The sequence below is a fragment of the Cyclopterus lumpus genome, chromosome 12 (genome assembly GCF_009769545.1).
Source record: "Cyclopterus lumpus isolate fCycLum1 chromosome 12, fCycLum1.pri, whole genome shotgun sequence".
Classification (NCBI taxonomy): Eukaryota; Metazoa; Chordata; class Actinopteri; order Perciformes; family Cyclopteridae; genus Cyclopterus; species Cyclopterus lumpus.
The window spans coordinates 10,474,528-10,486,020 of record NC_046977.1 but is presented as its reverse complement, the minus strand read 5'-3'; the positions used below and the strand labels follow the sequence as shown (position 1 = coordinate 10,486,020).

At 40.7% G+C, this 11,493-nt stretch overlaps 1 protein-coding gene across 1 annotated transcript; it reads left to right on the top strand.

Moving 5' to 3' along the window:
* The first annotated feature begins 601 nt into the window (after window positions 1-601).
* On the top strand, window positions 602-9,900 carry LOC117740721 (anthrax toxin receptor 1-like). Its single transcript, XM_034547259.1, has 18 exons — window positions 602-756; window positions 2,348-2,419; window positions 2,504-2,575; window positions 2,707-2,788; window positions 2,888-2,921; window positions 3,173-3,252; window positions 3,723-3,791; window positions 3,881-3,961; window positions 4,081-4,141; window positions 4,348-4,446; window positions 5,252-5,321; window positions 5,413-5,491; window positions 6,068-6,163; window positions 6,261-6,302; window positions 6,461-6,553; window positions 7,986-8,147; window positions 8,751-8,831; window positions 9,538-9,900. Exons 1-18 carry the CDS (start codon window positions 602-604, stop codon window positions 9,898-9,900), a joined length of 1,791 nt encoding a protein of 596 aa, XP_034403150.1.
* Window positions 9,901-11,493: the final 1,593 nt, after the last annotated feature.

The following is an 11,493-nucleotide window of genomic DNA, read 5'->3' as shown; positions in this document are numbered from 1 at the left end:
TCCTATGCTTGTGATTAGACGGTAATCTTGTATCAGGTGTTCCAACAAAGTGTCACATATGAAGAGATACAATATGTCATTATTCCAGTTTTGACTTTTAAATAAACTGAACTGAAGGACCAAAACAATTACATGTTGCACGTGTTAACCACTAAGTGGCACTGATGGGTAGATGTTGAAACGAGTAAACCTGTAAGAAAAGTGAAAGAACACAAATAAGAGATATATATATATATATATATATATATATATATATATATATATATATATATATATATATATATATATATATATATAGAGAGAGAGAGAGAGAGAGAGAGAGAGAGAGAGAGAGAGAGAGAGAGAGAGAGAGAGAAAACATCAAGAGTATCAAGGAAACATAGCTGGTGAAATGATTTAGTGTGGAGAGAGAGCACTGAGCTGCTGAGGAGATGCGCTGCTGACCCAGAGCGGTGCGTTCGATGCCTCTGATTAGTCTGCGCAGCATGGCTGACTGCACCGCTGTGTTGTGAGAGGGAAAGTGGCCGAAACCCTCCAACTGGAGAGCATTGATGTTTACCTTCTCTTCGGTTGAGCTGCTGCTTTCTCTTATCTTGGGGTGATGTCCCAGTGCTGGTGCAGGCAGGTCCTGCTCGGTGTGGAACTGGGCATGCTGGTGGCGGTGCTGGTGGCCAGCAGTGCAGAACAGGTCCACGACAGGAGGGAAGCAGGGTCGTCCTGCTATGGAGGGTTTGACCTGTACTTTGTTTTGGACAAGTGAGTGTGACTACTTTTACTCTGGTTTTGCTGCATGACTCATCTGAGATTCTCCAGACATTAATGGGCCACTTGCTAACAGCAAAACATTCACTCAGTCATCAGATCTGATGATTTCTTGTGGCTCAGGATATGGAATTTGTCTACAACAACATGTAGCTCCAGCATTTATTTGTAAACTAATCAATAACTTTGTAATTATTTGTCATTCGACCTGGCAACAAACTATTTTCATCATCGATTTACTGATTAGTGATTTGGTCTATAAATTGTCAAAGAATATTGAAGTGTGCCTATCACAGGTCTTGAGGTGAGGTCTTCAGATGTCTTGTTTTGTCCGAAAATACTCACATTGGAAAAGCAGAAACCAGAGAATGGTTTTCACTTTGGTATCAATATAGTAGTAGATTTATGTTCTGTCAATCCATCAATTAGTTAGTTACCTGAGTGCCCTATGAGCGCAGCCTTAAGGGTTCAATTAATCTGTGCATTAATCTGTCATGATGTGAAGCTCCTGAATAAGTCTCTCCTGGATGAAAACAACAGTTTTGTCGAGCTCACACAACACGAGCTATAACGCAGGAGTAGTAAGAGTTGACCTAAACTGTGTTTACACAACGATGATGAACCATCTGCAAAATGCTGATGCATTCACCTCGATGATAACGTGAACCGCAGGGATTCCTGTTGTCAAAGTGTGGCCACGTCCCACATTCAGTCCCGACTTCAGCTCTCTCTGCTTCAGTCTGCAGAACCCTTTCTCCATTAGAGCCAGATGTTCCAATGATCCAGACTTATTGGAGAGCAGTGCAGCGTGAGAGGAGGTTATGCATATGTGTGCAGCACGATTCCTTTTCATTTATTACTTCCAAAGTCGTGTTTTTCTTCTGACTGCTGTATCTTAGTACGCACTTGTTTTCAAAGTCACAAGATAACACAATTTGGCTATTTTGTATGCACAATTGTACAGTGTGTATACCTTAAAGCTAATTGTGCAGTACTTTTGATCAGACTCAAATCATTTAATCTATCATCAGTCATTAATTGGTGACAGTTTTGGTAGTTTTAAGTTATTTAATTCAAGCAAAAATGCGAAATAAATAGCCAGTTCCAGTCACTTTTATTTGTAATAAACTCTTTATATTTGGGCTTGGAACTGCAGTTCAGACAAGACTAGAAATTGGAAGATGTCTCTTTGGCATTTTCTGATGTTTTATAGACCATTCAGCAGATCAATAAATAATGACAATAGTCATTTGATCTAAACATAGTGGGAGAATGTTGCAGTCCTTGATCGGGCCACATCACAATCTAAAAAGTTAATGTAGGATTCATGAGTGTGTGAAAACAACGGTTAGTTTCAGCTTAAGTAATTTAACTGCAGTGCATGCTGCAATGTTTACAGTATAGACTCGATGCAACTACTATAAACGTCTATAAACGTGGTTTTATCTCATTACAACTGATACAAGTGCTGACTCATTGTGTTCAACATTATCGATCGACATGCATGATATGAAACGCAATATGCTGCATGACATAGGACTGCTACAGATATCTTATTACATTTGAGAGAATTCCTCTGTTTCAGGTCTGGCAGTGTGCAACATTACTGGAATGAGATTTATTACTTTGTTGACCACCTGGCTCACAAGTTTATCAGGTAGGTCCACACAGAAACATCAAATTCACAGCGAAAATGTCAGAATGTAAAACATTCGTCTCCTCTTCTTTCTTTTTTTTCCAGTCCTCAGCTACGGATGTCTTTTATTGTGTTTTCAACAGAAGGAAGGATTCTCATGGCACTAACAGAAGACAGGTGCTCACATGCACAGCCTCAATCAAACGTCTTGTTGTTGCGTTTTTATCATATTCAGCTGAATTATCTGTGCCATTTCTTCCATTTCAATTAATATACGTTTCTATTCTCTGTACTACGTCAATGACCAGAGAGAAGATTCGGGCTGGACTGGAGGAGCTGAGCATGGTGCATCCAGGTGGAGACACCTTCATGGACAGAGGTTTTGAAAGAGTAAGCATCTGTTAAGTCAAGGAGAAACTGATCCTAGTTACCCAACAGTATGGCCCATTTAAGTTTATAGTCACTGACGCCTCTAAACTTCTCTCTCAGGCCAGCGAGCAAATATATTACGGGACTGGATATGGTGGGTAGTACATCCTTTTTAGCACCTAATCATTCCTTCTACCAGAGGACTTGTTTTGTTATCCCTTCATCAGAACTCATGTGGTACAATCATTTAGACCCAAATAACAAAAACACAGCGATTCTTTCATCAAGTGACAATTATGTTCAGAATATTTAGAGAAATACAATAAAAATGAATTTCACTGGATGAGAAACATTTGTTATCATCATTCAAACGTCTTTTTTATCCACTCTGGCTTGGCCTTTCAGGTTACCGGACAGCAAGTGTTATCATCGCCCTGACGGATGGTGAACTGAGGGAAAATCAGTTTGACCAGGCACAAAGAGAGGTGACTTGAAAACCACTTAGGGTATTAACCTAAATTAACCAATATATTAATGCACTAGTCCCACTTTCTTCAAACCCAGTCTTCCTAAATGCCAGTAATAATAACGTATAATGTAACGTTATAGTCATGTAATAATGCATCGTATTGCCCCCTCACATGTTTACTTGAAAAAAGGGTCTTAAAAGGGTGAATCCACACTGAATTGCATACGGCAGAGATGTTGCCATCTTTGGTTTAAATACGTAAAGGCTTGCTGTTGTTGCATGACTCAGTGATGTCACAGCAGATGGTTCAAGCAGCTGTCATTGACATCACAACATCAGCAGCATCACTGATGAAGGTGTGGCCACAAGTAGAAAAAGTTTATAAGTTTCGGCCCATAAAAGGGCAGTGCAACCGCACGTTTATATCTCTATTGTTATTAACTAATCATTCATCCTTATTTGTTGCTTGTTTGTTCAATGTCTCAGGCCGGCAGAGCACGCCAGCTGGGCGCCACTGTGTACTGTGTGGGAGTAAAAGACTTCAATGAAACCCAGGTACATCAATCTGACAACCAGCAGACCAGTTAGCCAACTGATGAATGAATCAATACACCAGTTAATCGTTCAGCCATATGTCTTGTCAGCTTTCAACGATAGCTGACAGTAAGGACCATGTCTTCCCGGTGAATGATGGATTTGATGCGCTACAAGGGGTCATTGACTCGGTGCGCAAGACACAAGCATGGCACTTTCATATGACAGAAAGATGATTAAACACCTCATTCAATACTTTGATCTACTGTACCTTTTCTTCAGCTTGTTTTCTTATTATTTTCCCTTTCAGATCCTGAAGAGATCATGTATTGAGATCCTGGCTGTCGAGCCCTCCAGCATCTGTGAAGGAGGTAAAGAGGCACAGAAGAAAACACATTAACACCTGATCATCGTATTTAGTTTAGATACAATGCTGCAATGCTGCAATTTAAAGTGACATACAAGCAAATGATATACAGTATATCTAAGATTCTTTAGAAATACACATTGCATCACCCACTGCAAGGAAAACTGATATGATAAAATATAAAATATTGTGCATTTAATCCCCCTTCAGAATCTTTCCAGGTGGTCGTTAAAGGAAATGGTTTCCTTCACGCCCGAGACGTACAGAAGGTTCTCTGCAGCTTTCGCATCAATGAAACAGTTACTTTGAGTAAGTTCATGCTCCAATGTTTAACTAGAATAAAAAAAGTTCTTCAGATTTAAAATCTTTTTTTAGGATGTATTTTTTTCTTTGTGATTTTTAAACTGAATTAATCCACATTTTTATAAATACGTTATGTGAAAGGAGTCACTATATTAACAAACCCACATCAAATATGTTCCAAAGGTAACTAAACCACAGAAGAATGTAAATATGTGCATAAACTACGCACATATGAATTGTGACGCGATCGGCAGAAGACAAGAGGAGATGTGTAGGTGTGTGAATCCAAACTATTTATAGACAGAATAGATTGTGGATTTCACTCAGCAGCCATTAAGATCATTGTTCCAGGTTTTTTTCTGGCTATGCAGATGAAGATGGGTGGAGGGAGAGCAGCTCTTTGTGGCTCATAATGATTTAAATCCCCCCTCTAAAAAAAACATCAACACCATCTTCCCCTTCTTTGAATCAGCTGGTAAAACGCTCAGCGCTTCTCAGATGTCAGAAGGGGAATGTGGATCTCATCAGGGACGAGCACTGTCTTTGCACACACTAGACACTCAGCCAGGGTAAATAAACCACAACCCGCCCTCATTCATTTTCCATAAGGAGAGGAAGTACAAGGATTCAATAACAAAAAAAATATGTTACGGTTTTAAGTTTCAGGACTGATAGAGAAAAATATAGTCAAATATTTCCTTTGCTTCACTTTCACAAGTGATCCTGATTATCTTTTAGTTCACCTTCCCATACCCTCAAATCATTACAGATTATTGTGATACACATCCTCATGTTAGTTCCATTTCCACAGTGAAAAGACCATTGGTGGTGAGAGATACCTACCTGTTGTGCCCAGCTCCTGTTCTGGAAAAAGAGGGAACGTAAGTGAAATGCTTTCACCGTGCACAGACACGGCTGTCTGGCTCGTAGACTGAGCGCTGAATGTGCCAACTCTCCCACCATTTCCTACAGGTCTGCCACCCTCCACGTCAGCATGAATAATGGCCTGAGCTTCATATCGAGCTCCGTCACAATCACTGCAGTCACGTGTGTAAGTACAATGGAGGTCAACTCACGACTCAATGTACTCAATCTAATGCCCTTCTATCTAATCTTCTGCTTCTATTTCTGTTACCATGTAACTCCATGTAACTCCTGCTACGAGTATTGTATTGTCGGCCATATGGAATCATTGCATAACAAAAAAAGGTTTTCTTCTTGTATGGCTAAGCCGTTTCTTTCAGTTTGCCTTTAAAGAAAATGCTCCTACACACATGTCTGCAGCTGCAGCAGCTTGACCCTTTGACTCCGATTGCTGCATTTCATTATCATGTTATGCAATATGAGAGTAATCCATAATGTATGCAAGTATTTCACCCTGAAAAATGGTGTTCAAATGACTTGGAAGAGGAAATCTATATGATGACTATTTGCCTAAAAGAAAACGTTCCTTCTAGTTTTGGTTGAAAAGGGAAAATTGCATCAATAAGAAACAATTCTGAACATTCTTTAAAGATTATTTAGAGACACAAAAGCACAACAATGTTTCAGAAAGCAACACGAGGCTGAGTGAAGCTGTGTACAGGTTTGATGAGCTAAAGACTCCCCCTGGTTCTGTCTCCTCCAGTCTGATGGGACCTTTGTGGCCATCGCTCTGCTCATCCTGATGCTCCTGCTTACCATCATTCTGCTATGGTGGTTCTGGCCTCTCTGCTGCACCGTGGTACGATGGCCATCTTGGATCCTCAGCGTGAAGAACATACAAATGTGTTTATGTTGGGACACATCTAGACACCTTTTTTTTCTCTTCATCCTTGCAGGTCATCCATGAGCCCCCTCCTCCAGTAATAGAGGACCTCTCTGTAAGTGCCATTATTGTATCACTTTTCTGCATCCACATTCCTTCCTTTACAGGAATCATTACTTTGTTTGTGCAAGCACAACACATCTGGTCGTGAGCTATGGTATAATCCATTTACTTTGCTTTCGTGAACAGTAAAACCATTTCCTTCTCCTTCAGGATGACGAAGATGGTTTTCCTAAGAAGAGGTGGCCTACAGTGGACGCCTCGTACTACGGAGGACGTGGAGTCGGAGGCATCAAGAGAATGGAGGTATGGGGAGAGAATGGCAACCCAGATAGCAAATAAATGAATATGTAATGAAACTTAGCGTTCAACAATTTTTTCCAGATACTTTTAATCAAAGAAACAAAGATGAATAATATAAATTGAACCTAGCACTCGGCTACTTTGAGAGTGGGAGTACAAAGGGAAACAGGAAGTGGCTCATTCCTTAAAAGAGATGAGTATGCAAGTCGATGCTGGAAGGCACTGAGTGTCTTTGTTGTCGTGACTACTTCGAGAAGCCAATGAGAGTCCAGATGAGGACATCTGGCCAGTAAACCGCAAGTACGCCAGATTTAGCAATTGCCCGGAGGACAGGATGTGTGCTGCGTTAGAGAAATGAAGGTGCCTTAAATCTTGTGCAAAGGCTTGGATTGTGCAGCTTGAGAAGGAAAGAGTCCTCTCAATTCATGCGAGGAGAAGAACGAAAAAGGTCATGATGATGTTAATAGATTGTTGTGGAAGAAGAAGAGGCAGTCAGACTTCTGAGACTGAAACATCTGCAGGTTAAGAGATGCGTCTATTGTCTAAGAGGAAGACGGCCAAGGAGACATAAGTCACCTTCTCAGTGTGAAGTGCTTCACCGACTAGTGCTGTGAACTTCAAGCCTCTAAACAGAGCAATGGAAAATATGCTCAACTTCATTTATGTGCTTTCTCTGCCAAGTTAAAGCCTGCGAGGGAGTTCGTCTAAGTAATGGAGTTCCAAGGTTGCTTTGACAGAACTGGTTTCACTCTGGATGTGATGGATCGTTCTCGACATTTACTGAAGCTCTTTTAGTGGTTCTTTGAGTATCAAGTAATTATACGTGCTTTTAATGAAACATCCTTACATTTAGGAAGACTTCTGCATTAGTGCTGCATTTCTCGGTGTTACTATAAAACAGGTTCAAAAGTTATTTCGGAAAAATCCTAAATCTGAAAGTTGGGAAAAATTTTGAGCCAAGGGAGAAAACTTTAGATTGCTTGTAGATTTCAGAGATACATGTATAGAGTTTAATTAAACTTATGTAGACATGCTACGAACACCTGGATATTAAAGGAAAGCGTAATTGTTACATGTAGGCTACAAATAAAGCAGTAAGTTGTTGCAAAGATTTACATAATTTACATCAGTTGCAGTTATTTAATGCCGATGCATTAGTGAAAAATAAACAGGGATTTCCCTGGAGCTAATATAATCAGCTGATGTGATTTAATTGCCTTGTAATATTAAATTAAGTCTAAGAGCGGCTCTGAGAGGCAACGCTATGTGTTGAGCTACATGCTAAAAGTCAGCAGGCTAACATACATACAATGACAGTGCTAAGATGCAGATGCTCAGCCATATTCATATTCTGAATTTATTTTAAAGGCTCAATAAATGTGTCCCATGTGTCACTGATCAAAGCACAGTGCTGAAAGCTTTTGTTTCTGTCCAGGTCCGATGGGGTGACAAAGGCTCCACTGAAGAAGGAGCCAAATTGGAAAAAGCTAAAAACGCTCGTGTTGTGATGCCCGCAGAGGAGTTTGAGGAGTTTGATCGGCCTTACTACAACGTGCACAAATCTACCCGGCCCCAGAAGTGGTACTCTCCCATCAAGGTGATATTATTCACTTATAATGGTGTTATTCCCTCAGGACCTTTGGGGTCTGGTGCATATTACTCTCATCACATGCTTGATTGTGTAGTTTGTTGTCATATACCTGATCATATAATGCTAATTATAATGCAAATTCTTCTTTAAAAAAATCTTAGCCCTGTCTACTTGCTAGTTTTTTTCCAGTGCTTTCAACCACATCTTATGGTCATCATAAGTTGTCATAGAGATGTATAACTGCCAGCAAATGTATTTCATGACATGGGTCATATATTGTTAACATACATAAATACCAGATGTTTTAGAACAGACATCTTTCTTACGATGGCATCTATCCATAATCTACAATTATTATCTTGAGTGTTTCTGGGAAGGAAATGTGACCAGAAATTAGTTAATAAAAGGTGTTTCCTAACATATTAGTCAGCTGGATGGACGGTAATAAGAACCAGACATGTACTGAGCTAAAAATATGAATATGAATGTGTTGAGCTGGTGTTATTTCTAACTGCACTGGAATTATGTAAATAGTCTGCATGTCATAAGAGATCACTGGTATAACATACTGGTTTTTATTCGTGCTGTCATCTGATAATCTCGCTACAGGGCAAACTGGATGCTTTGTGTGTATTCCTGAGAAAAGGCTACGACAGAGTGTCTGTGATGCGACCTCATCCTGGAGACAAGGTGAGAGATATCGACAAGCCGGAGATAATGCTGCGATTTCCTCTTTGCAGTAATGTGAAACAGCGTCATCTCTGTCAGAAGATAAGCTGTAAGAAAACAAAGCAATCAATACGACTGTGAGCTAAGTTACTATTTGCAGACAAACGTGTACAAATTGGCCGAATTCATGACCTCAAATGAGCAATAAAAAGGAGCACCAGATCAAAGAACGCAGTAGAAACCAAGTTGAAATCTCATCTGCATGACATTAGAGACACTTATTTCATGGACTACATTATCATTTTCAAAACACCGTCAAAGCTGCATCAAAGTGACTCCAAGCAACGAGCTCTCGAGAGGCAAAGTGAGTAGACAAAAGGTCAAAACAACTGCAGTATTGACTGGAGGAACGCTCCTGTCTGCAAAGTCATTTGGAGTAAATGCAGCAAGCCTCCTCCAGCTTCCAGCCTCAGCTCTACAGGGCTGGCAGGAATGGCGTTTCCTTCCATGACATCCACAAAAACAAAGGAATGTACTTTTTCCATCTGGTAAGAGCTGTACCCTTCCAAGCCTGCCAACTACGTTGCCACAGTATAGCTTCAGTATTGCAGTTTATTGTCTCTAAAGATGAACTTATATTTACATCACACATTGCAGAGTTATGTAAATAAACACAACGAGCCTCTGCAGTCACCTGTGTTTACTTTTGGGGTTTTTTTCTTCACAGGGCAAATGCATAAACTTCACCCGAAGTAAGTCCTCCCCTGCTCCTCGCTACCCGATCTACAACCATCCCTCCACGCCCGTCTACACTTTGCCCCACAGTTACCAGCGTCGCCCTTCAGAGGGCAGCCACGGCTTCGATTTGCCCCCCTCGCCAACTTCAACGCTCCCCCCTCTGCCGTCCACACCTCCGCCATCCTCCTCCTCCACCCTTCGAGACAGAGCACTGCCCCCTTCCAACATGAGCTCAGTCTCTGCACCCCCATCTCCAACTGGCTCCCTCCCACCGCCACCTCAGGGTCCGCCCCCATGTCGGGCGCCGCCTCCGTCACGCCCTCCTCCACGCCCCGATCACGAGAGCCCTTGAAGATTATAAAAACAAAGGAGTTGAGGAGAAGGATCCAAGCTCAAGATGAACACCTGTAGGAATCCTCTCACCGTGCCTCTGTCCAAACAGACTGTATAACGTTGCCTTTTGAGGGCAAAACAGAGTCTGTTTTGCTCAACACGCATGAACTCAGACTTTTCTTTCAAAGTCTAGAAAGTGAATATTTAGCGCAGTGAGCACAGCTTTGGCTATTAAACGCTATTGGAGCTAAGCAATGTATTATTTTTGTAAGAACACTTCTTCCTAATATCAAAACAGACACTGCGTTGCAGTTATGGAGTCGTATGCATTCACAGTTTAGCCTTCACCTGATGCAAATCTTTTGACCTCAAATCAATCTGTCACTGCTTTGTGCAGTGAAAAGCAATAATCATCGAGTTCAGAAGATCCAGTGGCTCAGCAACTGCGTCATGTGTTTTATACATGAACATTTGTTTGGCAAGTGTTGAAAAACGTATATTTTGTAAATGAATGAATTAAAATCACAGAAAGATATACAGTACATGATATTGCATTTTATGTCTGATTTCCATGGACAATGACACTTTTCATTTCATGATCTTTTTAGGTAAAAGTAGGAAAGGCAGTTACGGAATAGTTTGACATTTTGGGAAATACACTTTTACTTTCTTGCTTAAATAAGAAGACCTTTAAATAAGAAGACCATTCCTATTTAGGGTTGCGGGGGCACTATAGTCGATAGTCTTGTTATGTGATGTGTTCATATGATGTGTGATGGATCAGTCAAATTAAAAGTAAAAAGTTTGATCAGAACTCAAGCTCAATGGTGACAGTTTAGGATTTACTCACAACTTTAAGAGCTCTCCGTACCCGAGGTTCACCTCAGCAGGTAAACACTCACTGTGCATGTGCATAGATATGCACCCAGCTGGAAACACTTCAATGAAGGTTGCAGACAGCAGGTGGCTTTTACTGGAAGCAGAAGTGCAGCTGTGAAAACAACGAGATTCTATAAACAAGAGTTAGACCAAAGCATGACTTTGTAACAATAAAACAGGATTCACAACATTGAATAGCTTTCTGGTGAAACAACATCAGGTTATCATGGGAAGTAAACCACACTCATTAATCAGTTAATACAATACAATGTTAGAATGATGCATTAGCGGCAGACATTTAACAACATAGTTTGATAAGCAGTAAGCTCATAGGAGTGTACAGTAGGAACCACAGACTGCGACCCCACTAAACGTTGTCCCGTGTGCGTGCCAAGCGGTTGTTGGTTGAAATGCCATCTGTCTATCGCGAGCCAGAGTTTGGTTTGTCCGTACTTTAAAAACATGTTGCTCAGCTCTGTGAAGTATGTGGGAAAAAAAATATACAGTGCACTATGTAGTAAATAGTGAGTGATTTCAGACGGAGTATAGGGCTTTTATTGCTGTATAAAGGTTGGTGACATCATATATTCTCAGTGTAAATCCAACCTGAGCAGAGGTCTAATCAGCCAGAATTGAAAACACCTGTGTGCGTGTGCAGCAATGAAAGATGATACCATGTGTAAGTTTAAAATTAGACCAGACAATTAAATACATTCAAAAGGGATTTTATAAA

What these genes read in the sequence shown, in the direction of transcription:
- LOC117740721 (XM_034547259.1), top strand. Translation starts at nt 602, where the DNA reads ATGTCCCAGTGCTGGTGCAGGCAGGTCCTGCTCGGTGTGGAACTGGGC. An exon ending in TACAAGGGGTCATTGACTCG is followed by an intron (nt 3,962 to 4,080) that starts GTGCGCAAGACA and finishes TTTCCCTTTCAG; the next exon opens with ATCCTGAAGAGATCATGTAT. An exon ending in GACCTCATCCTGGAGACAAG is followed by an intron (nt 8,832 to 9,537) that starts GTGAGAGATATC and finishes TTTTCTTCACAG; the next exon opens with GGCAAATGCATAAACTTCAC.